Source organism: Hemitrygon akajei, chromosome 5 (genome assembly GCF_048418815.1).
Source record: "Hemitrygon akajei chromosome 5, sHemAka1.3, whole genome shotgun sequence".
NCBI classification, from domain to species: Eukaryota; Metazoa; Chordata; class Chondrichthyes; order Myliobatiformes; family Dasyatidae; genus Hemitrygon; species Hemitrygon akajei.
Genome location: NC_133128.1, coordinates 177,094,734 through 177,121,615, shown reverse-complemented (window position 1 = coordinate 177,121,615; position 26,882 = coordinate 177,094,734). Strand labels below are relative to the sequence as shown.

General features: G+C 39.6%; 1 protein-coding gene across 4 annotated transcripts in view; it reads left to right on the top strand.

The window, feature by feature from the left end:
* Nucleotides 1–26,882, top strand: part of prpf40a (PRP40 pre-mRNA processing factor 40 homolog A) — a 92,879-nt gene that overhangs the window by 4,819 nt on the left and 61,178 nt on the right. For 2 of the 4 annotated variants that reach the window (XM_073047328.1, XM_073047326.1), the window contains exons 2-7: nucleotides 55–132; nucleotides 232–372; nucleotides 494–577; nucleotides 6,258–6,294; nucleotides 7,066–7,088; nucleotides 26,181–26,258. In XM_073047328.1, coding sequence (XP_072903429.1) covers nucleotides 55–132; nucleotides 232–372; nucleotides 494–577; nucleotides 6,258–6,294; nucleotides 7,066–7,088; nucleotides 26,181–26,258 — 441 coding nt within the window. The remainder of the gene's footprint in view (nucleotides 1–54; nucleotides 133–231; nucleotides 373–493; nucleotides 578–6,257; nucleotides 6,295–7,065; nucleotides 7,089–26,180; nucleotides 26,259–26,882) is intronic. The other 2 variants (XM_073047327.1, XM_073047329.1) reach the window with 2 other exon arrangements.

Genomic DNA, 26,882 nt, shown 5'->3' with positions numbered 1-26,882 from the left:
TTGATTGGTTCACGCACAGATGTGCATAATTGATCTTGTTTTGTTTTATGTCAGTCAACATCAGATACATCAAATGGTCCAGGACAACCAGCATCTTTTGGAAATGCCCCTCCCATGATTCCACCACCATTTGTAAGTATTGATGCAAGGTGGTGTTAGCTGCAGGTATTTTACTCTTTACTTTTATTTTGTAATATTAATGATAAATATATCCATGCTTTTTTTCTTAAGATGGGACCGCCAGGTATGCCACCACCTTTTCCACCTATGGGCATGCCACCTATTGGCCAGAGACCACCGAATATACCACCTTTGCCACCGAGTATGATGCCACCAATGATTCCTCCAATGGGTGCACCACCAATGGGACAGGTAACTTTTTTTGTGGCATACTAAATCATCCAATTTTGTGCTTTGGTTGGTCTGAAAATTCATTCATTCTTCTGCCCTAAAATAAAAATCTTTTAATCATTTTACCTATTTTATTCTGAAGATGCCAGGAATGATACCTCCTCTGATGGCAGGAATGATGATGTCTCGTATGCCAGCTGCCCCCATACAAGCATCTGCACCTCCGGTAAAGCATCTTTTTTTTGTGTGTGGTATTTCTCAATACCCTCAAATATCAGAAGAAAAATAGAGCAGGTTTTTTTTGTTTCCATTCCATTACAATCCCCTTCTAAGTTGTATACCTTTTAAGTGAACACTTTGTCCATGTATTAAAGTATTAAAGAAAATTACCACCAAATATAGTTTGGCCATAGATTCATCTGACTCTTTGCAAATTTTTTTTTGCAGAAACAGTACATCTTCAGGTTATGTTTAAATGGGTGCGGGAAAGATTGGAACCATGGTTGGCGATAGCGCTGCTTGGAGGCATTATGCAAATGCCCTGAGTGGCAGCTTCCCACTAATATTTCAATATTTGTTGACCCATAATGTCAAAGTCTTCATCTGAGTCCACTTAAAAATAGAAAATTCCAGTCATAATCTACTTAAGCCATTGTGTATATGTCAAAAAAAGATTTTCTTTGTAAAATGTGTGCAACTTTGCTCATAACTTATTCTTCATCTTTTTCAAAAAAAATAAGCAATATGAAACTAGTCAAAATGCAAAAACAAAACTAAGTGTCAGAAATTAGAAATAAAAACAATTTTGGAAATTTTGTTTTAGGCAATATCATTGGCAAAAGATAAATATTTCAAGTTAATTACCTTTCATCAGAATGTTAGCTCATTAATTTTGATGAAAGATTATCCCTGAAATATTAAATCTATTTCTTTTTCATAAGATGCTGGCTAATCTTTATATTTCCAGCTTCCATTTTCTGCTTAGATTGAAATGAACATTTTTTTAACAAGTTCCCATAGAATGAAAATCTTATAATTTTGTTGTTAGTCCTTGATTTCTTTGTTATATATTCTTTCCTATTCAATCATCAGATTAAAAAAAGAAAAAAAGCTGAATAGTATGTGCTCATCTTTTGTTCAGTTCTACTCAGAATTTATTTCTGAATAATTAAGATCTATTTTAATTGCTCATCAGTTAATAGATCAGTTAATTTCTGGTGACATTGAAGCCAGAAATTTCCTCCAGGCAAGAATTGACTTCCTTCTTTTGCTCTGCTTTCCAACTGCTCCTGTGATTCTGCATGTTATTTGAGTGCTCTGTGTTCACTGTGGCATCCTATGTGCATATTTGTTGTGTGGGCTACTCTGGCTGCTAAAACAAGCAAAGTAGATTGGTTTTGTTTTCAGTCAACATTTGCTGCATCTTGACACCAGTAATGCCATTTTGAAATGCTTTGTTCCAATGAGTATGCATGTATTCGACAGCAAGCAAGATGTGCCACACATAATGAAACAGATCAATCCTATGAGTACTGAATGGCTTTTGTAACTTGTACACTTGTTATTTTTTTTATTAACCTTACCATATAATTGGTACTTAAAGATCTATTGCTGCTGAATATTGCTACGAATCTGCAATTATTTGGTGCTTTCTCGAATACTTTAAATCTGCAAATATTTATAGGGAATTGAATAACTTTGGCATGACCAGTACTTGTGCACAAAACATTTTATTTGCAAATAAAAATATACAATGTTGAAGATCAAAATTAATTGAAAAGTAAACGAAAGGTAGGTTGAGTGTTGGAAGGAGGGATATCAGGAAGTTGTATCCACGTAAGGAGTTCATGGAAGAGTTTTCCGTGAGGAACAATGTGAGAGACATTTGCGTTTCAATGTAAAAGCTGCACCTGCTAATCCCACACTTGCAGCCTTAGAATAACATGAGGGCTGTATTGCTATTACTGTGAACATCATCTGTTATATATTAAAATTATCTGAGCCGGAGATATTTGTAGCATGTCACAGTCTACTTCCACCTAGTATTATGGTGATCACTAAACACTATTCAAGCATATTTTGATACAATTTGTTCTCTAGCCAGAGGGACTGTGTGGTTTCACCAGTCTGCTATCAGGTATCCTGGCAGTGGTCATGATGCCTCTGCTGTGTCGTCTGCATAGAACAATTCAAAGTAGGTGGCAACAGAGTTATGAAGGGGATGAACTAAAGACATGGTTCATGACTGCTGTGTGCGGCAATGCATATGTGGCAAATGTGCATACAAACAAATGTGGCAGAGCATGTTAATGCCTTTCTGAGATAATGCTTTTGCCATCCAAAGTATTGTGGAAGAACCTTACAGTACACAGTAGAGCAGGTGTCTCAATTTGTAGTAGTCTGCTGTATATGGCACTACGTTGATGTCTTCAGAACTCAGATCTTACCAACAGCAATAAAGTGTGCAGCTGTGGAGCACGATGAAGAAGAAGAGGAGGAGAATGAAGATGAACAAGGATAAGGCAACATAAAGGGATCCTTGCTCGCCAGTGAGTCTGTAAATCTAACCACGGTACCATGGAAAACACAACTCCAATTCTCTATCCTCTGACAATGCCTATGTGCTGAGAACTACGATGTATGCTTGGCTACAATACAAAAATAAACCCAATGCAAAATAGACACTTCAAATCAACTTTATAAATAAAAGCTTGCCAAATTGCATTAAAATGTTAACCAATCTTTTGCATTCCCTTAATGCTTGTCTTCCGTGTGCCTTTCCTCATCCTGATGTGATTGGTTGAAAGTTGCTGACTTTCTATCGAGGAGTTTGCAAATAACTTTGAATAGTGACCTCTGACAGCACTGGGCCAATGGGCCTGGCTTTGCACTGTTGCCTCTTAAGAGTGGAAGCAGTATCTGGCCTGGCAACATTAATGTCATAGATGCCATTGGATTGAATGAGGAAGGTGGAAAGAAAGTATTCCTTGAAGTTACTGTCATTGTCTGGTGATGGTGTCTTAGCAATCCTAGCATTCTGTTGGTGGACAGATCACTAGGTGGTTTTGATGCTGAACAATCCTCTTTGAATTCTGGTAACCAGATTTGTGATTATTACACAGTAGCATTATAAACTTGTATGCTAAAAACCTGAGGTCTCACTACATCATCAGATGTTATCTGACTCCTGTCTGTGTTTCATTGCAAACAAGACATAAGCCAAAAAAAGGGCTGAATCTTGTCATGGTCCATAAGTATTGTAATAGAGTTGCTAACCAATTTCATGCTGGATAGGATAGGCTACAAACTGCATAAAGCCCTGTGTAAAGTTGGTGCTGGACTCTTCCATGCTCCTTGACATTGCACTCAGGCTTTCTGGCAGACCTGACAATAGACAAACTGTTTTATTAGATGTATCTCTCAGCCAACAGTTTTAGGGTGCCCATTAGAGTGCTCGTCTGAGTTCTCTGCACTACAGTTCTTTGCAGAGCTGGCACCCAAGATTGCACTTCCATCTGCTCTGTCTGGTCTCCATTTGAGCTTTGGTCTTACTGTGTAGAGGTACCTACTCTTAAACTTGTAAATTACCTGTTGTGTTAGTATGTAAGTACTGTGTATATTAGATGTTAACTGTCCTACTCTGTCCAAGTACATGGGTCTTGAGTACAGGCCATCCCTGAGTTGTGAATATCCAACTTAAGGACATTTGTACATATGAATGAGCTCTCATAATATTGTTCAATTCAGAAGTCTGACTTGCATTTGTCCGACTTGAACAGCAGAACTAGTTTCCTCTCTTTACTTTTAGTATTTTTATCAGTTATATGAGTTTTGATGCCATTACATTAATATGGAAGTATGGTCATCATATTGAGTAATTATTGTGTATTGTTCTACTTATGGACACCTGTAAAATTGGAATGTGTTCATTATCTAGTGGCTGTCTGAATGTTTAGGTTTAGACTACCTTTAGCTTGTGCATTAAAATAGACTAAAGGGGAAGACAAGATTGAGGAGAAAGATGGTGTGTGAGGATTCTGACATATTTGGGTTCAATCATGTCACTGGCCATGATCGTTTTAATGGTTTCTGTAGTTACGGTAGTAACTCTCTTTAAGGGGCAAAGTGATACAACAATTGATATTGTTGTCACCAGTGACCTATAAGAGAGCACGATTTGTCTGGGTGATGTCTGTTGAGGCTCAGTAAGCCAGAGTGGATGTATGTATTGTGAAATACATGAATGCTTGTCATGAATGTTTATTTGCAGATAGTTTGTAGATGAGTGATGGGGAGTGTCTGATTCATGCAATTAATATTGGTGATTATATTTAATATGCATGTGCTGACCTTGGTGTCATTGAACTTCTAACTGCACAGTTTGGTCTTCAGGGTTAAACACATGACACTAACTGCCACAATTACCTTCTTCCATTGCTGTTGAAGGAGCGCCTCACTTCATTGAAAATATAGGACATCTTCCCTTCTTTATCTCTCTATCACGTACTTTCTGTATAAGAACTTTCATTTCAGTGTTCAAGCACCATGGTGCCAGCTGAGTCCTGTGTTAAAATCACAATAAGTTTCAGAATGTCCTCACTTCCTTCTTTCATCTTAATACAGTCTCTATATGAATAATTTGCAAATCTTTCACTTTTTTTTGTAAACTTGCCCAATTCTCCCTCTCACCCCATCCATGTTTTGCTTGCATTTCCTGCTCACATTCCCTTGTGAGTTTTTCCCATTTCCTTCCCCTCTTTGAGCCATTCTTGAGGCTTTTTCATCCCCCAACCCTCATCCATATCATTAGTTTGCTCCTTCTGCCTCTCAGTTATTTTTCTCGCCATTCTTGTTACCAGTTCACCTCCTCCGCCCCCCCCCCCCCCCCCATCCTTCTCACGTGTTAGCAACAGCATCCCTATACTTTATGCAACCTCCACTTTACTTTTATATTTCTGGTTCTCCACTTTACTAACACATACACTTTAGTATTGTCTGCTCCTCACCAATTCCTGACCCACATGGGTGTTTCCCTATCTCTCTTGTGTGTTTCACCTCTTGCCCACCATCCCTTCAATGCTTTGCCCTTCACAACTGTCTTTCATCTGCTTCACCCTTCACCACCATCTCTCTTCCCTTTTCCCTCCATTGCTGTTTCTTGCCTGTTTTATTCCCCATCCCAACCCCTGCAACCATCTCCTGCTTTCTGCATCCTACGAGCTGGTTTCTTTCATTCAATCCACATTGGCCCACCTCTCGTCAGACTGCGCTGCCATTTCTGTTTTGAACTCACTTCATCCCTGTTTTCCGTAACTGTATCTTGCATCCCCGCCCTTTCTCACTGACTCACCTGTTACCTTCACTCTCATTAAGTCACCTTTAGGTCTCTTGCAGTAATTAGTTCACTACAATTTTACTGGTTTCCTCTCCTGCTTTTTCTACTTTGTCTAACTTGCCTTGCCACACCCTCTGGTCCTTTTACTGCCTGGATTCTTTTTCCTTTCCTTGTCTCTTTCTCTCTTTTCTCACTTTTTCTTTCTTAGCCGGTTGTATTTCCTCCTAAATGAAACTATCTGCTTCTCTTTAATTTTGCCTTCCTTTGTATTTCTGCTGTTCATTTTTTAGTGAATTTCTCTCATTATTTGGAACTATACAATACTCTTTCAATTGTGTCTCACTTTGTCATTTTCTCTTTGCCTCTTGTTTAGTGGCATACTTTCTCCTTCCTCTTTTTATTTAACTCTTTGATACTTCTATTACACATAATTATTTTTTGTCTCTAAATATTGTTTGTAATCATACAACACAATATATTAACACAATTTTGTAATGTATATTTTCCTTGCAATTGTATAATTGGTTATGAACTAAATTTTTATATTAATATGTTACTTTTATTTCAACAGCCAGGAGTGAGCACTACCGCAGCAGAAGTAACATCAGGCAAGTACTCTCACTTTAAATTTCTTTGTCAGTTTTTTCATGGTGTGGAAACTTGAATAACTTCAAAATATTAATTCATGGCAATGACAACAAGCAATATTGCCTTTTGAATAGAACCTTGTTGTTTATCTGGAGAAAATAAACATAGTGGTAGTGGAGTAACGTAGTGGTTAGCACAACACTTTACAGTACAGAGCACCCAGGTTCAATTTTCACCACTGCCTGTAAGCAGTTTGTACATTCTCCCTGTGACCACATGGGTTTCCTCCCAGTGCTTCAGTTTCATTCTACAGTCCAAAGACGTACCAGTTGGTAGGTTAATTGGTCATTGTAAAGTGTCTCATAATTTGCCTAGTGATTAAATCAGACGATTGCTGGGTTGCATGGCTCGGAGAGCTGGAAGGGCTGTATCCCAATAAGTAAATCCTGCAGAGAGAAATAAAACAAATGTAAGGATGTTCTAGATTCTGTTGTGCAATCATTATGTTAATCTGAAATCTTTTGAACCTCTATTACTTTTGTAATTCAGATGTAGATTATATTCCATTTATGTATATCATTGTAATCACTGGAAAATAATATTACACTAATTCTCCTTTGCACAGAAGCTTCCTTAGAAGAGAATGCTATCAAAATATTTGTACAAAAATGTTATATGATGTACTTAAGCATAAATCACATAAAACATGTCATCATAACTTAATTAAATGTCTGTTCTATCCAAACATTGTTTATTCTGATGGATTCTGATACCTTTTAATCTTTTTTCAGCTCCCTCAACCACAATTGTTCAGGTGAGTAGCTGTGCAAGACTTCTGTTTCGTCCAACCCAAGTTAAATTCGTTTTCATCCTCTTAAAAACCACATTGTTTATTGTTTTTCCTGGATTAACATAATTTCTGTAATATAAAGACCATAAGCTATAGGAGCAGAAGAAGGCCATTCAGCCCATCGAGTCTGCTCCATCATTCAATCATGGTCTGATGCAATTCTTCCAGTCATCCTCACTCCCCTGCCTTCTCCCATACCCTTTGATGCTCTGGCTAAACAAGACCTATCTATCTCTGCCATAAATGCACCTAATGACCTGGCCTCCACAGCCACTCGTAGCAACAAATTCCACAGATTTACCACCCTCTCCACATCTGTGTTCAATCCTGAAGTTGTGCCCTCTTGTCCTAGACTCCCGTACCATGGGAAATAACTTTGCCATATCTACTCTGTTCGGGCCTTTTAAAATTTGAATGTTTCTATGAGATCCCCCCTCATTGTCCTGAACTCCAGGGAATACAGCCCAAGAGCTGCTAGGTGGTCCTTATACGGTAACCCTTTCATTCCTGGAATTATTCTTGTGAATCTTCTGTGAACCCTCTCCAATGTCAGTATATCCGTTCTAAAATAAGGAGCCCAAAACTGCACACAATACTCCCAAGTGTGGCCTCATGGGTGCCTTATAGAGCCTCAACATCACATCCCTGCTCTGATATTCTATACCTCTAGAAATGAATGCCAATATTTCATTCATCATCTTCACCATGGACTCAAGCTGGAGGTTAACCTCCCAAGTCCCTTTGCATCTCTGCATTTTGAATTCTCTCCCCATCTAAATAATAGTCTTCCTGTTTATTTCTTCCACCATACACTTTCCAACATTGTATTTCTTTTGCCACTTTTTTGCCCATTCACCTAAACTATTTAAGTCTCTGCAGGCTCTCTGTTTCCTCAACAGTACCCGCTTCTCCACCTATCTTTGTATCATCAACAAATTTAGCCACAAATCCATTAATCCCGTAGTCGAAATCATTAATATATACAGTCGGCCCTCCTTATCCGCAAGTTCTGCATGCGCGAATTCAACCAACCGCGAATCGAGAAAACCCAGACGTGCTCTTTCAGCATTTGTTGTTCAAGCATGTACAGACTATTTTTCTTGTCATTATTCCCTAAACAATGCAGTATAACAACTATTTTACATAGCATTTACATTGTATTAGGTATTATAAGTAACCTAGAAATGATTTAAAGTATACGGGAGGATGTGCGTAGGTTATTGTGGATCGGGATCGAAAAAAAATCGGAAGTTCTCTTACTAAGTAAGTTGGAACATCCGGTATTATTTAGCGTCAGTTAGTCAAACGTTTGTCTTAGTATATCGTATATATTTACCTTTCTTTTTCTTTTTTAATCTTTTTATTTTCAAACAAACATAAGAAGAAAAACATCGAGTAGAGAGCTTGAGAGTACATAATTGATAGACTAGAATACAAATACAAACAGTTAATAATCCAAATATAATAACCTCCCAAACTCATAGTATGTTACGAAAAATGGGGAAAAAAACTAACCTAACTGACATGGGCTATTGTATCATATCAAATATACACTGTAGTGTTCTCACTCGGGTGTAACGGAACCCGAACTAAACATCGAGATAAACCGTCGTTAATGAAAACAGGGTCGCAGTAAGATTAACCATTTACTGTTCACTCTTCCACATTAACGTATGGTGAAAACTGTTGATAAAACAATACAAGATTGGTACAGTAATTGTTTCCTTCTAGATATCACATTTGCATCGTGAATACTTGCAAAGGTAAAACTACAACAACTACCGTAGATTCCGGACTACAGAGTGCACCTGATTAAAAGCCGCAGGCTCTAATTTTAGAAATAAAATCAATTTTTTAATTGTAAAGGCCGCACTGGATTTTAGGCCGCACCGCTACTTTTAAATATACATACGTATCGGTAACACAAATTACGTTGCATATACTTTTTTACTGAACAGCACGAACAACATTCCAATATCTCCTAGCGACTGGTAAAAATATATATATACTGCAGCCTACCAGGAAAAGTTATTGATCGACTTTAACTTAAAAGCAGCGTTTTCGCTCGGGTCTAATCGGGTCTGACGCGCTTGCGCAATGCGATCGGGTCTAATCGGGTCTGACGCGCTTGCGCAATGCGATCGGGTCTAATCGGGTCTGACGCGCTTGCGCATTGCGATCGGGTCTAATCGGGTCTGACGCGCTTGCGCAATGCGATCGGGTCTGACGCGCTTGCGCAATGCGATCGGGTCTAATCGGGTCTGACGCGCTTGCGCATTGCGATCGGGTCTAATCGGGTCTGACGCGCTTGCGCAATGCGATCGGGTCTAATCGGGTCTGACGCGCTTGCGCAATGCGATCGGGTCTAATCGGGTCTGACGCGCTTGCGCAATGCGATCGGGTCTAATCGGGTCTGACGCGCTTGCGCAATGCGATCGGGTCTAATCGGGTCTGACGCGCTTGCGCATTGCGATCGGGTCTAATCGGGTCTGACGCGCTTGCGCAATGCGATCGGGTCTAATTGGGTCTGACGCGCTCGGGTCTTGCTTTTCTTCGAGTATTTTCCATGTTGATGAGGGTGAGTACAAATGACTGATTTACAATAATTTAATTGTGAAAGTGCGCTTGATTTATCGTACAATTTCATTGGACCTCTGTGAACTACTCATCAATTTTATTGGTCTACTGTTACGAGGCAAAATGTTTACGAGGTGGCATGAAAAAAAACCATGTATTAGCCGCTCTGGATTATAGGCCGCAGAGTTCAAAGCTGTTCAAAATGTGGGAAAAAAGTAGCGGCTTATAATCCGGAATCTACGGTACATTACATTAAAGTGCAGCATACAGTCAGAATCTACTTACGCCATTGACTGCTTTAAATACACTTCAACGCAACTATCTGCAACTCTTTAACTAACGAAAACATAAACCTTATCGACCGTCGTTACTTTTAACAGAATCAGCGTTAACATTTTAATTCAACATATCGATTATCTATGACTTACAGCGTTGCTCCACTGTGATTTCTAATGTGTAGAAGACAACCTTTCTTGCGCTGGACTGGCACATGTGTGTGCCCCCACCTTTCCGTCTTTCTCAAACCGGTATTTTCCCACAAGACGCGGCGAAACCGGATGTGACATCATCGCATGCCGCGATATATTACAGACAACGAATTTACTTAAACAATCCTAACTTTAACTAAAAAATGCTGACACATGAATTACTAAGCGAAAATATTATAAACTAAATAACTGCCATAAAGGCAGCACATACACAGTAGTGTCAATAACTCCGCACCTCTATACAAATAATTAAAGATGATAAGAAAAAAGTTGGGAAAGGTCAGTTTAACTCATATGAAAATGTTGAATAAATGGTCTCCAGGTTTCTTCAAATTTGACCGAGAGGTCAAAAATGACACTTCTAATTTTTTCTAAACTTAAACAAGAAATAGTTTGGGAAAGCCATTGAAATGTAGTTGGGGGATTAATTTCTTTCCAGTTCAATGGGATAAATTTCTTTCCAGTTCAATGGGATAGATCTACTAGCCATTAATGTGACAAATGCAATCATCCGCTGAGCTGAGGGGGATAAACGACTGTTATCCACCATTGGTAAGCCGAAGATGGCAGTAATAGGGTGAGGTTGCAATTCAATATTCAAAACTGTTGAAATAATGCCAAAAATATCTTTCCAGTAATTTTGCAAACAAGGGCAAGACCAAAACATGTGAGTCAATGAGGCAACTTCAGAGTGACATCTGTCACAGATTGGATTAACATGAGAATAAAATGGAGCAAGTTTGTCCTTGGACATATGAGTCCTATGTACAACCTTGAATAGTATTAGGGCATGTTTGGCACAAATAGAAGAGGAGTTAACTAACTGTAGAATTTTCTCTCACTGCTCTGTAGGTAAAGGACAATGAAGTTCTTTTTCCCATTCCTTCTTAATTTTATCAGACATCCCTGGTTGTATTTTCATGATCATATTATAAATGACGGCTACTAAACCCTTCTGACAGGGATTCAAACCTAGGAATTTTTCCGTAATATCAATTGGGCATAAATTCGGAAAGGACTGTAACCTATTATTCAAAACATTTCTAATTTGTAAATATCTTTTTTAAAAAATGGGTTCTAGACAAATTATATTTATTGGACATAAAGCAATTATCTAAAAATAAATCACAAAATAATGTTATACCTCTCGTTTTCCATAGCACAAAGGCTTGGTCCATAAAAGAGGGCTGAAAAAAAGTTAGATATTATAGGGCTTGATAAGATGAACTTATTCAAACCAAAAAATTTACGAAATTGAAACCATATTCGTAATGTATATTTAACTGTAGGGTTAGTTACTTGTTTATTCAGTTTGGATAAAACAAAGGGAAGCGAAGATCCTAAAATAGAGAACAATGAAAAGTCTTGTACAGATTTACACTACAAATTTACCCATTGTGGGCTTGTAATGTCGCCGATTCCTGTGTCCAAAATATTAAATATCGGATATTAACTGCCCAGTAGTAAAATCTTAGGTTTGGCAAAGCCAACCCACCTTCCTTCTTAGGCTTCTGTAAGTATTTTTTACTTAGTCTAGGATTTTTATTCTGCCACACATATGAGGATATTTTGTAATCAATAATATCAAAAAAAGATTTAAGAATACAAATTGGTAGTGCTTGAAATAAATATAAAAATTTAGATAAAACTATCATCTTAATAGCATTGATTCGACCAACCAATGACAAAGACAATGGGGACCATTGAGTAACAAGTTGCTTGATTTGGTCAATTAAAGGTAAAAAGTTAACTTTAAATAAATCCTTATGTTTTTTGGTGATTTTAATACCCAAATAAGTAAAGTTATCTGTAACTACTTTAAATGGTAGATGTTTATAGATTGGAACTTGCATATTTAATGGGAATAATTCACTCTTATTAAAATTCAGGTTATAACCAGAAAAGCTACTAAACTGAGATAAAATAATAGGAATAGCCAGCATATAGTGATAGCTTATATGTCCCCCACGGGTAGTACTAAAAATGTTAGGTGTGTCACGAATAGCAATGGCTAAGGGTTCCAAAGCAATATGAAATGTTAAAGGACTTAAAGGACAGCCTTGCCTCGTGCCACAAAACAGCTGAAAAAAGGGAGATCTCTGATTATTGGTAAGAACCGAAGCCAAAGGCTTATAATATATTAATTTAATCCATGATATTAATGTCAGGCTGAAGTTAAACAGGTACTTTGGATCTGTCTTTGTCGTGGTTTCTCGTGCCCTACAAACGAACAGGAGACGCAGAAGATTCTTCAAGAAGGGTTAAACTTTAATTTGCAAATCAAAGCTGAGACAGTCATTGAGCTGGTCGCTGATTGCCACCGATCCTTGTACATAGCATTTTTTATAGCAGTCTCCTGGTTTAGCTGCATTAGCATATCCAGTCGGTCTACAGTTGCGTGTCACAAGTACATCCACCACTATTGTTTCTACCCATTGACTTAATCATGTTCTAATCTACATCTCTTAGCTACCTCTCATTAACACACCATTATCTTCTACATTCTTAAGATTTCATTCTCCTACTAAATTGGATACATGCATAGCAAAATAACAAGCTCAAAGCTAACTACATAGTTTTGGTTACACAGCAAACAATGCAACTTTTATACTCCAATATATCCCCCCTTGAGACCCATAGGGTCTCACACAGAGAAAGAAGACTAAGAGTCCGGGCACAAAAGCCCCAATAAACTCAAGCACTTATTCCCAAATCTCGGGTTAAACTATAATTTTCTGTGCCAAGACCTCAAAGTATTCTCTCCCTGTTACCCTGGGCCGCTGAGCCAAAAACCTGTCCCTTTGTACCTGAGAACAGGGAAAAAGAACTCAGAAGCCCTTACAATCTACTCCCACACTGTCGTTTTGCTCTTGTTCATCCTGCAGGTGTTGTAGGCTGTAACGATACATTTTCGGTGTTTCTTTCTCCACTAAGCTTGCTTCAGTAATTGCCACGAGCATCGGAAATTGTTTGGTTGCAGCACGCACTACAAGAGACTTGAGACAAGGAAGAAAACAGCACAGCACAAGCGCACAGCTCAACAATACAATACTGACAGTTATTGCCTTTTTAGACAGTCATTCTCCCCATCCTCCGAGTCTACTTTCTAACCACTGATGTCCGAACCCTGCATTCTGTGCGCATACCTCGCACTGTGACAAGACAAAGTCCACTGAAGCCTGTAAATAAGGTGACCAAAAACCATCCTCCTTTATTTTCTTTATCACTTTCCCCCCCCCCCCCCCTTGCACAATGGTCAATCCCACGCGCTTCTGAAATCAGAATCGTCAGTAGAGGGGTGGGCGCTACCAACAAACCGTCTTCCATGCTCCACAAGCCTTCCGGGTTCTGCTTGGCCCCCCTTCGTCTCCACATTGTCTGTTCTGCCAAAGTTGCCTTACCTTGTATTTCAATTAGGTCCTCTACCACAGGTTCTGGAGCTAGGCTTACCTGGGGGGCAATGACAGCTGATGTACATCAAGACGCTTTTCTGGCTGCCTCGTCCGCAACTTGATTTCCCTTTGTTACTACATCATTTCCCTTTTTATGTGCCTGGCATTTTACTATAGCCAATACTTTAGGTTTCATTATGGCTTTTATTAAGTCTAGAATTTGCTGACAATGGTGTATGGGATCTCCACTGCTCTTTTTTAAAACCTCTGTTTCCACACTGCCCCGAACAAATGGCATACTCCATGAGCATATGCCGAATCAGTATAGATGTCTACTTTCTCACCTTCCATCATTTCACACGCAGCTGTCAGGGCTTTGATTTCTGCTAGTTGGGCGGAACACGGTTGGGGACAGGACTCCATCCTAATAATCTTATAGCTCGACCTATCCTGCTGCACTATTGAGAACCCTGCATAATTTCCATCATAATCCCTATAACAAGAGCCATCTACGAACAGAACCTTTTTATCTGCATCCTCTAGTGGTTCTGACTGTAAATCTCTCAATTTGGCAAATGTGATCATCTTCCCTACACAATCATGGGGTTCTCCTTCATAGCCCAAAGGGACAAAATCGGCTATATTACTGGCAGTGCATCTCTGTATAGTTATGTCTGGAAATGTCAATAGCATCTGATATGCTGCTATCCTGGCTGGTGTCAGCACAAAAAATTTCCTTCTTTCCAGCAATTCTGCTACTTTGTGGTGTGTGTACAGAGTCACAGGATAGCCCAGGGTTACAGATGATGCCTTTTCATATGCATAGTACAGTGCCACCAATCCCTGATAACAGGGTGGATACCCCTGTGCCTGTCTCTCGTGTTAGAACCGCTGTGACATAACCCTCCTGTCGGTTGGATACATACAAATGAAAAACCTTCTCGTAGTCAGGCAAAGCTAATGCTGGTGCTGACTGCAATTCCTGCCACAATCTCAGCATATTCTCCTATCCAATCTGAGCTGTACCCTGCCGTTCCCAAAAACGTCATCATCTGCCCTACAGTCTGGGGTTTTGGGGCCTTAGTTGTTGCCTCAATCTGATCTGGTGCTATCGCCTTTGCTCCCTTGGATATTACCCTGCCTAAGTATACCACTTGCTGCGTGCAAAATTGCAGTTTCTTTTTGGATACTTTATGTCCTCCGTGCGCCAGCTTCTGTAACAGAGTTACAGTGTCTTACTCACACTGTTTCTTACTGTGGGAGCAAATCAACAGGTCATCCACATACTGTAACAATGTACTTTCCAATGGTATGCCCACTAGGTCTGCCTTCAACACCTGATTAAAAACATGTGGTGAATGTTTAAACCCTTGCGGCATTCTGGTATAGGTATACTGAGCACCTCTGTAAGTAAATGCAAACAGATACTGACATTGGTCGACTAGAGGAATGCTGAAGAAAGCTGAACACAAATCAATCACTGAAAAGTAACTTGCTTCTGGTGGAACATTAGTCAAAAGCATGTGTGGCTTGGGGACTACCGCTGGCCAGTCCTCTACCACATCATTTACCGCTCGCAAATCATGCACCAATCTCCACTTAGATTTATCTGCTTTTAAGACCGGCAGCAACGGGGTATTGCATGGACTGTTTGTTCTTTTAAGTACTCCTATTTCAAGCAACCCCTGCACTGTCGACGCTATTCCCTCTTCTGCTTCTGGTCTTAGAGGGTATTGTGGTCTCCTGGGTGGAATTGCTCCCCTTTTCAGCCTTATTTCCACCGGACTAGCTGTTTTTATTTTCCCTACGTCTGTGTCATGCTGTGACCACAGAATAGATGGCAACTCATCTAACCTTCTATCTTTCTGCTGGCCTCTTTCCTTTCCCAGCAATGGCATGTGTGGTTGGGGAGTTATTTCGACCTCTCTCACTGTCCCTACCATATTACACTTACCATTATTTTAATGCAATTGTTGTCTTTTGATACCCACCTCTGGCGTGATTTTCCTCCACACTGTTACGGGTTCAGCACACTTAACTAAGGGTCCTAAGTCTTTAGACTGATATCCCTTGTTTACCAACAACATTATGTGGGGCGCAGCCTCCGGTATCTTGTACCATTTTTCTAAAAAGGTGTTCCATTTAACTTGTAAAGCTGCCCCTTGCTTTCCAATTATCACAGCCTCCCCTTCCAGGTGCTGTTGGGTACATGCCTCCAGGTACCATCTCTCCTCTAACTCCCTGTTCTGAGTCTCGTCAAAAATCACTGTACAATGTAGCTCAGATTTGGGCATTACAGCCCTGGGTAATATAGCCTGCACGCCCTTTTTCCATTTTTCCCAGGTTTCCTGAATCTGATCTGCGATGTCTCCTATCCAAAAGACATTAGACTTCTTGTCTTCTCGCACTATCAATTGAGCCCCTGCTCTTTCCACACTCAGCCCATTTCTGGTGCATTCTAATTTTAATTCCAGTTTCAATAAGGCATCTCTGCCTAACAAATTAATCGGAGTTCCTTTAAATACTAGCACCGGCAAAACAATTCCTTTATTTCCCATTCTCAACTGCACTGGAGCCATGCACTGTGTCAACTGTGTTTTCCCCGAGAACCCTACCGTCTTAATAAACTTTCCTGACATGGGAAGGTGAAGGGCATACTGTGGCTGTACACAAGTGTACGTGGCTCCAGTATCTATCATTATTGGTGTCAGTTGCCCTTCTGAAATAACCTGAACAATTGGTTCCTCGTCTGCCTCCCTTGTTATCATTGGGTAATGTCCCTTCCCACTTGAGTTCTCAGGGCACCCCTAATACCTCGCATAGGGGTTCACAGGTCTGCTTGGGCCTGTGGGGGCTGGTCCTTGGCTAAACTTTAGTTCCCTTCTTATCGGTTCCTGCTGGTGTGTGACAGGCCATGGTGTAAATGGACAATCTCTTCTCATGTGACCTGCCTGATTACATCCCCAGCACAATCTCTCTACCTCTCTTTCCCCCTGTTTCCTCACTGGTCCCCTCTGCCCATAGCTCCTCTGTCCCCCTCCTTGGGACTTCCAGTCCTGTCTGGGCTGTTTGAATTTAGTCTGTTCCTGATAGGGCATTTGTGGGAATGCTTCTCCAAAGACGTTGATTATTGGCATGGGGTTTTCCGGCCCTTGTCTTACAGTATGATCGGTTCCTCCATATAGCGGTGCTTCATCCAGTTCGATGGCTGTACTCAGACCGGTGGTTGCTGGCAGCATCTTTTTGCTTTTCTCTTTTTCCTTTTTGAGTTCTTCGAGCTGCATTTGTATTAACTTCCTTTGCACCTCTTCCTGCTGCTCAGCCAACCTTTGTTTGTCTTTCCGGTATTTCTCAACCACATGGACTACGTGGTCTCTAATTTCTTGTGGGGTCATTGACGTCAGCCCAACCACTTCCTCCAGTTTGGATTTTACTTGCGGAGGCATTGCATCCAAAATGCTATGTTGGAACAGTGTGGTGATAAATAAGCTATTTTCCACCTCTTGCTCAGTCTCCACCTTTTCAACTGGTTTTCTATGCAGGCTGCTGGGTTTTCATTGTCTCCCAGTGGATCCCCCTTTAAGGCTTTCGGGTCCATTTTAGGTGGATAAAGCTTCCTGAGGGCCTGCCATACCCTCTGCCTCACTCTGTCAAACCCGTCTCCATCAGTTCTCTGGTCGTTCAAGTTTACTATGCCAGCCATTTCCATTAGTTCGTTAAATTTGGAGGTTCCCATCAACCTTATCAATAGTACCTTCAAATCTCCCATAGCCAATAATCGTCCCACCGTTTCTTCTTCAAAGGCTCTAATCCATTTCCCTGCTCCTTCATTTAGATTGGGCAGAGTGTTTTTCAGCCCTTCTAGGTCCTGGGATCCCCAAGGGATATACTGCACTTGTCGTGATCCTTTAACTAACAATGGCATCATTCTTCCTCCTTCCCACCTGCCCTGGCTCTCCTCCTCACCTAACTCCCCATCTGTCTCAGGGTATGTCTTTACTGCCTCCCACACAAATTTCTCTGGGGTCCTCTTCTTCCCTCGGTCTCCCTGTGGAGTCCTTCCTTTCTGTCCTGATTCAATACTTGGTTGGCCCCTGGAGTATTTTTCGCATCTCCTCTGGCAATCCCCTCTCAGTAACTTATCTAGCTCTCTCTCTACTTCCGCAAGTCGCTTCCCTACCGCCTCCTTCTGCTCTTCTAGGCTTCTGCCTCCTACCTCTTCCCCACAAATTCTCACATCCTCTCTCTCTCCACTTAACTCTTGCTCCTCCAATGAGTCACCTTCTCTTTCTTCCTGTCCGTGTCTGTACACCTGTGGCAGGGACTCCTCATGAACCTTACTCGTGTTTGATTCCCTTCTCTCTTGTGTTTCTCCAAGACTCTCATCTCCTATCTTTTTTCCACTTCCTCTTGAATGCCTCATCTCTTCCTGCCCTGATGAGCCACTTTCTTTTCTAGTCTGTTCATTTCTATGGTATAACCGATACTCCTCATACTCCTTTTCCTCTCTCAAGTATTTCATCCGTTCAATCTCTTCTTCCATTTCTCTCTTTGCCTGTTCCACCTTTATCCTTTCTGCCTGTATCTCCTTCCATATCGCCGCGTTTTCCTTCTCGTCTTTTTTCCTCTTCATTATCCCAAACTTGTACTTCTCCCTGTATGTTTACTGTTCCCGTCAGCAGGGGGCACTGCTTAGGGGTTCCTTCCTCATTATAGGGAGGGGGCTTTTCTGTTTCTTTCACATCCGGGTACGGAGCTGAAGCCAGCTTCTCACTGTACCTTCCTCTCTAACAGGCTGTTTCTCCAGCACCTTAGTGTCTTCCTCGCTTGTAATCAATATTCTACCTGTCCTCCCCAGCCTTTCTTCCTCCGTTCTGAAGAGTTTTAGCACTTCCATTTCTCGTTCTCTTTTTTGCCCTCTTTTCTTAGATTTATCTTTTGGTTTGTAATTTTTAATTAGTGCCTCCATTTCTTCGCACAAGCTTACATCAAACGTTCCTTCTCTTGGCCATTTTGTGACCAGGTTTTTGGTTCTCTTTTCCCATTTTTCTGAAGTTTTTGTGATCTCATATTTATTTACCGGGATTTTTTTTGCTCAGAATCTCTACTGCCGTTCCTTTACCTGTCATGTTGTTCTCTCTTTTTAAGGTATTTCAGAGATTCACAGTTCATTGACTGGATAATATTATTTACTCTAATTCTATGCCTAGTCTATTGTCTGTCTACCAGCGCTTTGAACTATATATTGGACTGTCCTTGTTTCCGATTCTGTTCTGCCCGTACAGACCTCTATTCAGAGCGGTATCCACAGAACTTTCTCTTTGCACCTCGTCTATTCAGACCCTTATCTCTTAAGGCGGTATCCACGAGGATTTTCTCTATTTTCCTTTCCCTGCCTGTTCAGACCTTCGTTTCATACAAAGCGGTATCCACAGGGATTTACCAACACCACATGGAATTTTTCTTCACTTAACTTCTTATTAGCTTATTTGTACTTACCCCCACTGCAGTGTTCTTGATCAATCCTCTGAGCCTCCTGTTAACCCCCAATTCTGCCAGATTCTTTGGACCGGAGAGACCCTTCGGCAGTGGTTCCACACTTCTGAGACTCCAAGACCTCCCCAAAACCAACAGAATTCTTAGTCCAAATTGTCGCAAAAAGCGCTTACCTTTTGTTTGGGTGCACCCTTAATTCTGTTAGCCTTGTGGGGGTCCCTAGAGGACTGGGAAACGTCCCCAATCTGCCGTTTCCTTATTTCCACGGGTCTCTTTCTGTCCTGCCACGGTCGCCAATTTTGTCGTGGTTTCTCGTGCCCCACAAACAACCAGGAGACGCAGAAGATTCTTCAACAAGCGTTAATCTTTAATTTGCAAATTAAAGCTGAGACAGTCATTGAGCTAGTCGCTGAGTGCCCACCGATCCTTGTACATAGCATTTTTTATAGCAGTCTCCTGGTTTAGCTGCATTAGCATATCCAGTCCGTCTACAGTAAATCCGCCACTATTGTTTCTACCCATTGACTTAATTATGTTCTAATCTACATCTCTTAGCTACCTCTCATTAACACACCATTATCTTCTACATTCTTAAGATTTCATTCTCCTACTAAATTGGATACATGCATAGCAAAATAGCAAGCTCAAAGCTGACTACATAGTTTTGGTTACACAGCAAACAATGCAACTTTTATACTCCAGTATCTTCACTAGGGAAGACACAAACAATCTCCCAGATGTAATAGTGGCCAAAGGAACTAGGGTAATGGATGAACTGAAGGAAATTTATATTAGTCAAGAAACTGTGTTGTATGGACTGTTGGGTCTGAAGGCTGATAAGTCACCGAGACCTGATGGTCTGCATCCCAGGGTACTTGAGGAGGTGTATGGGACATTGGAAAAAATGTTGAATTTCCCCATGGGGATGAATAAAGTATCTATCTATCTATCTATCTATCTAGAAATCGTGGACGCATTGGTAATCATTTTCCAGTGTTCTATAGATTCAGGATCAGTTCCTGTGGATTGGAGGGTGGGTAATGTTGTCCCACTTTTCAAGAAAGGAGGGAGAGAGAAAACAGGGAATTATAGACCGGTTAGGGAGTGCAGTGTAGGTTCACAAGGTTAATTCCCAGAATGGCGGGACTGTCATATGTTAAAAGATTGGAGCGACTGGGCTTGTATACACTGGAATTTAGAAGGATGAAAGGGGATCTGATTGAAACATATAAGATTATTAAGGGATTGGACACGCTGGAGGCAGGAAGCATGTTCCTGCTGATGGGTGAGTCCAGAACTAGAGGCCACAGTTTAAGAATAAGGGGTAGGCCATTTAGAACAGAGATGCGGAAAAACTTTTTCACCCAGAAAGTGGTGGATATTTGGAATGCTCTGCTCCAGAAGGCAGTGAAGGCCAAGTCTCTGGATGCTTTCAAGAGAAGAGTTAGATAGAACTCTTATAGATAACGGGGTCAGGGTATATGGGGAGAGGGCAGGAATGGAGTACTGATTGTATATGATCAGCCATGATCACAGTGAATGACAGTGCTGGCTAGAAGGGCCGAATGGCCTACTCCTGCACCTACTGTCTATTGTCTATAAAACTCTTCAGCGTCTAAGGAAATGAAACATTCTGGGATTTTAGATGAAGGAGTGTAAGCTATATTAATTTTCTAATGTTAAAAGATGAATATTGATTTTTAATAAATCTGGTCTGGTCCTCAGAAATAATTTGAGGTAATATATTTTCCAATCTAGTGGCCAAAATTTTGGTAAAAATCTTGGAATCCGTAATCAGCAAAGATATAGGCCGATAAGATGCACATTCAGTAGGGTCTTTATCTTTTTTAAGAATTAAAGAAATGGACGCTTCTTAAAAAGATTGTGGTAGTTTACCTACAGTTAATGCGTCCTTAAAAATTTTACATAACCAAGGAGAGAGTATAGAGGAAAAAGATTTAAAGAATTCCACAGTATAACCGTCCGGACCAGGGGCTTTACCTGAATTCATTGAAAAATTAGCCTCTTTTATTTCGGATTCCGTAATAGGTGCATCTAATGATACATAATCCTCAGCTGTTAATTTTGGGATATTCAATTTCCTTAAAAATTCATCCATTATGGAAGAATCATCAGAAAATTCTGATTGATAAAGAGAATTATAAAAATCTTGAAAGGCTTTATTTATCTCTTTATTATCAATTGTCAAAGTGCCATCTCGTTTACAAATCTTAATGATTTGCCGTTTAACCAAAGCAGTTTTCAATTGATTAGCCAATAATTTACCAGATTTGTCCCCGTGTATATAAAACTGAGTCCTAAATTTAATTAACTGATTTTCAATCGAAGAGGATAATAGCAAACTGTGCTCCATTTGAAGTTCAACTCTTTTTATAGAGTTCTTTACTAGGGGTCACAGAGTAAGTCTTATCAATTTCTTTAATTTTATCAACCAACATAAGTATTTCAGTGTTAATTCGTTTTCTGACTTCAGCAGAGTATGAAATAATTTGTCCACGGATAAATGCTTTAAAAGTGTCCCATAATATTCCACTAGAAGTTTCTTCTGTAAAGTTTGTTGAAAAAACAAATCAATTTGTTGTTTAATGAAGTTGAGACAGTCTGAATCCTGAAGTAGAGTTGAACCGCCGTGGTTTAACACTTGAGGATGAATCCGTTGTCTTAATAGATAGCTTCAAAGGTGCATGGTCAGAGATAGTAATAGAGTCATAGTTACAGTCAATAACGTCTGTAAGTAGACAATGATCAATAAAGAAATAGTCAATTCTTGAGTAATTATGGTAAACATGAAAGAAATATGAACATTCTTTATCCTGGGGTGTAAAAATCGCCAAATTTCAGGGATTCCAAAATCAACCATAGAGGAGTTAATGAGAGAGGCTGAATTATTCGGAAGAAATTGAATGGACTTAGATCTGTCCATTGAGGGATTTAAACAACAGTTAAAATCCCCACCCATTATCAACATATACTCATTTAAATTAGGGAAAGATATAAATAAACATTTAAAAAATTTGGGACAGTCAATATTCGGAGCATAAATATTAACTAAAACGACTTTTTGGTTGAAAAGTAACCCAATAATGAGCAAAAATCTACCTTGTGGGTCTGAAATTGTTTCATAATATATAAAAGAGGTTGAGGAATGTATAAAAATAGAAACGCCTCTTACTTTAGCTTGAGAATTCGAATGATACTGTTGGCCCTCCCAAAGCCTAAAAAAAAGTTGACTATCCTCCTTCATCACATGAGTCTCTTGTGCAAAGATAATATTAGCATTCATTCTGTGGAATACATTAAATGTTTTTTTCAATTTAATCGGATGATTTAAACCATTTGTATTCCAAGAAACAAAGTTAATAATCTTACCATATTGCTAATATTTATCGTAGTAAATGCACAAGGTTAAGCTGCAAATAAACTCATGAATCTGGAAGAGGAGAGCAGGTTCAAAGAGGAGCCAGAAGTTACGACACTTCAGCCATTTTGGTAGTTTCGAGTCAGCCCATGAAGGAAAAACTAAGCTAAAAGCACCCACGAAAACCCAAGAAAAAGCCAGAGAGAGGCGAGCAGGCAAACTAACACTAATTTTACCCCCATCTCTCAAGACGGCGACTCAGAAAAAAGATTTTTAAAAAGACAGCCATATTCCAAAAAAAAGTAAATGGTTAGTGTAACAGGAATAAAACTGTAAAATTAATATTATTAAAAGAAAGACAAGATTAAGAAAGAAAGCAGAAAAAAAACTAAACTGTTAAAACCTAAAAGAAGATATTGTTATATTAATATTTGGAAAGAAGACCAACAGTCTTGTTCAGACGCACCCAAACGGATGTGACGTGTCCAAGAACTGAGGTCTTATGGGAAGAAGAAATGACATCTTGAAAAGAGAATTTTTTTTTAAAAAGACTGAATACTTCATCATAAAAGATATAAGGCAAGTGTATTCAAACTTAAGCAACATTTAATTAGTAGTTTTCAAAATCAAAAGAATAATAATAAAAAAGTCTCGAAATAAACCAAAAACAGACCTTTACTTGAACAGGTAAAAAATAATTACACTATCGGTCATCACATGAGGATCTTCAAATTATGAAAGGTCCGAATTTATAGGCTAATTGTTAGCTTAAAGGAAAAAGCCAAAACAATAAAAAGCCATTAAAAACGGATAATAAAAATACAATACACTAACCAACTCGTAGTAGAAAGGTGCTGTTCCTTGAGAAATCTTTGGGCGTCAGCTGGAGATTTAAACAGCCGACGAGAATCATCGGGAAGAACGACTCTCAGTTGCGCTGGAAATAACAGCACTTGTTTGTAGCGATAAAATTCCGACATAACCGGTTTAAAAGCCATTCTTTCCCTCAGAACTTCACGACTATAATCTTCCAGAATACGAAACTTGAAATCTTGAAAGTTGATCATACCCTTCTGTCGGGCAGCTCAAATCAGGTGATCTTTAATATGAGCATAGTGAAGCTGGAGAATTACTGGCCATGGTTTCTCACCTGGAGCTGGTTTTAAGCGAGAAATGTGGTGTGCGCGGTCGATCACTGGTCGTTCAGAACATCTGAGCTGAAGACATCCATTAAGAATTTAGAGAAAAATTCAACTGGATCTCCCTTCTCAACATTTTCCAGGAGCCCGATTATCCGCAGGTTCTGCCTTCGAGATCAATAAGTTTGGATTTGTAACGTTCCAGCACTTGAGAAGTTGAAGACAGCTTTTGTTCCAAAGTTTCAATTTTACGATCTCTCTGGCAGGCGGCTTCTTCAAGAGCTGAAATTCTTGCTTGTTGTTGTTGAATTTCCGATTTAAATGATTAAAGACTTACGTTGACCGTCTTTAAAGTTTCATCAAGCAGAGAAAACTTTGGGCCGAGTTTATCCTCCAGTCTCTCATCCAAAAGTTTCCCGATTGCGTCCAGAGTTAACGGTTCTTTAGTTGGTCTCGCTTTTTTCGTTTCTCGTGATCTCCTTGCCATTTTGACGAGTTGAAAAAATAATTCAAAAAGTTGAAAAGTATATCTTAAATATCAACCCCTTTAGTGTAGGTATAAATAGGTCAGTTAGGGGGTGATTGCAAGTAAAAAAACTAAAAGGATTGGAGCGAAGCCTAATACAGCCTCACCCCATGAGTGCCATTGTGAGAGTCATATTTTACCTTTCTATGTACAAACCCTGTTTCCAGAAAAGTTGGGATATTTTCCAAAATGCAATAAAAACAAAAATCTGATATGTTAATTCACGTGAACCTTTATTTAACTGACAAAAGTACAAAGAAAAGATTTTCAATAGTTTTACTGACCAACTTAATTGTATTTTGTAAATATACACAGATTTAGAATTTGATGGCTGCAACACACTCAACAAAAGTTGGGACAGAGTTAAAATAAGATTGAAAAGTGCACAGAATATTCAAGTGACACCGGTTTGGAAGACTCCACATTAAGCAGGCGAGGTATCATGACTGGGTATAAAAGTAGCGTCCATCAAAGGCTCAGTCTTTGCAAGCAAGGATGGGTTGTGGCTCACCCCTTTGTGCCAAAATTCGTGAGAGAATTGTTAGTCAGTTCAAAAGGAACATTTCCCAACGTAAGACTGCAGAGAATTTAGGTCTTTCAGCATCTATAGTACATAATATTGTGAAAAGATTCAGAGAATTCAGAGACATCTCAGTGCGTAAAGGGCAAGGTCGGAAACCACTGTTGAATGCGCGTGATCTTCTTGTCCTCAGGCGGCACTGTTTAAGAAACCGTCATGCTACTGTGACAATTATAGCCACCTGGGCTCGGGAGTACTTTGGAAAACTATTGTCGCTTAACACAGTCCGTCGCTGCATCCAGAAATGCAACTTGAAACTGTATTACGTAAGGAGGAAGTCATACATCAGCTCTAAGCAGAAACACTGGCGAGTATAGAAAAAATTTCAGAGATATTGCTGAGTCAGGAGGACCTGAGTTATATGGAAAAATTGAATAGGTCAGAACTTTATTCCTTGGAATGTGGAAGGTTGAGAGGAGATTGATACAAGGTGTACAAGTTTATCAGGGGTATAGATAGGGTAAATGCAAGTAGGCTTTTTCCACTGTGGTTGGGTGGAACTACAACTAGAGATCATGGGTTAAGGGTGAAAGATGAAATGTTTAATGGAAACATGAGGGGGAACTTCTTCACTCAGAGGGTTGTGGGAATGTGGAGCAAGCTGCCTGCACAGGTGGTGCATGTGAGCTTGATTTCTACATTTAAGAGAAGCTTAGATAGGTACATGGATGGTAGGGGTATGGAAAGCTATGGTCTGGTGTAGGTCGATGGGTGTAGGTAGTTTAAATGATTTGGCATGAACTAGGTGGGTCAGAGGGACTTTTTTCTATGACTAACATGGCCACAGAGTGTTTCTGTTGCTATAGACTACCTTGAGATTCAGTTTCTTGCAGGCATATAAAGAAATGCAATCAAATTTATGAAAAACTATTCATAAACAAATACTGCCAAAGAAACAATGTGCAAAGAAGATAAGTTGTGCAAAAAATACTAAGGATATGAATTGTAGAAAGTTTTTGAAAGTAAATCTGTGGGTTATAGAATCAGTTCAGTTGTTGTGGTGAATGAAGTTACCTGTGTTCAGGAGCCTGGTGGTTCAAGTGAAGTAACTGCTCCTGAACCTGGTAGCGTGGGACCTAAGGTTCCTGTGTCTCGTGTCCAATGGCAGTAGTGAGAGGAAAGCAAGGCCTGGATGGAGGAGAGTCCTTGATAATGGATGTTCCTTTCTTGTGGCTGTGCTCCTTGTAAGTGCACTCAATAGTGGGGAGGGCTTAGCCTGTGATGGACTGGACTCTATCCACCTGTGAAAGAATTAACAAATAAACATTATGCTTTAGACTTAATTTTCTATATTGCTTACAAAGGTTATAAAATTGAAAATGTTAATGGCGATCAAAGGAAACATCCATTACTGGTGTAGCAACAAATTTGATTGAATTGATTTATCCTTAACATGTATTTTTCCTAAATTGGAGGTTTTCTTTCTTTTTATGATTATTTGATCTATTGGAAAACTTAAGGATCTGATTTTTTTTTCAGGCTGCAAATCCAACAGTTTCAAGTGGTCAACAAATTTCAACTGGAAATGAATCATCAGGAGAAGAGCAGCCCAAGAAGGTATTACACTGTGAATCCATTCATTTACCTTAAACTGTATGTTAAAAACTGAAATGCTGTTCAGTTAAGGTTTCCTTTTGAGGAATTAAAAATACAAAACTTATTTCTTGCCTTCAGCTAAATTGATTGAACATTTTCAGCTAGAAAGTATGTTAAAAGCAGCATAGATTTATATATCTTTTAACAAGTTAAAAGCAGCAAGGATTTGTATATCTTTTAAATACTTGTTGATGTAAAGGACTTCACAGTGTAAATTGTTTTTCTAGAGTTAATACCAGAGGACGACAGCATTTGGGTTAGGTTTAGTGCACACGGTGAGAGATCCATGCCTGCCTGATGCTTCCTCATGGCTTGTGTCAGATACATCTGTACGAGACATTATTAATTGCTGACTATTGCCTGTTTTTACGGTGATAAATCCTGTCAATTTTTTGAGTTGCCAATAAAATGGGATGAATTCAGAAACAAGAAACTTTAAGCCAGATACAACTGAGGTATTTGGCCTAAAGACTTAGTGCACTATAGTTTCTAAGCTTAACTGGGCATATTACTCAGTTCTCCATTATTATCAAATTGAGTGAGTAATTCTAGTTTAATAGGGAGTATGGGCCTATCTAAAGCTCT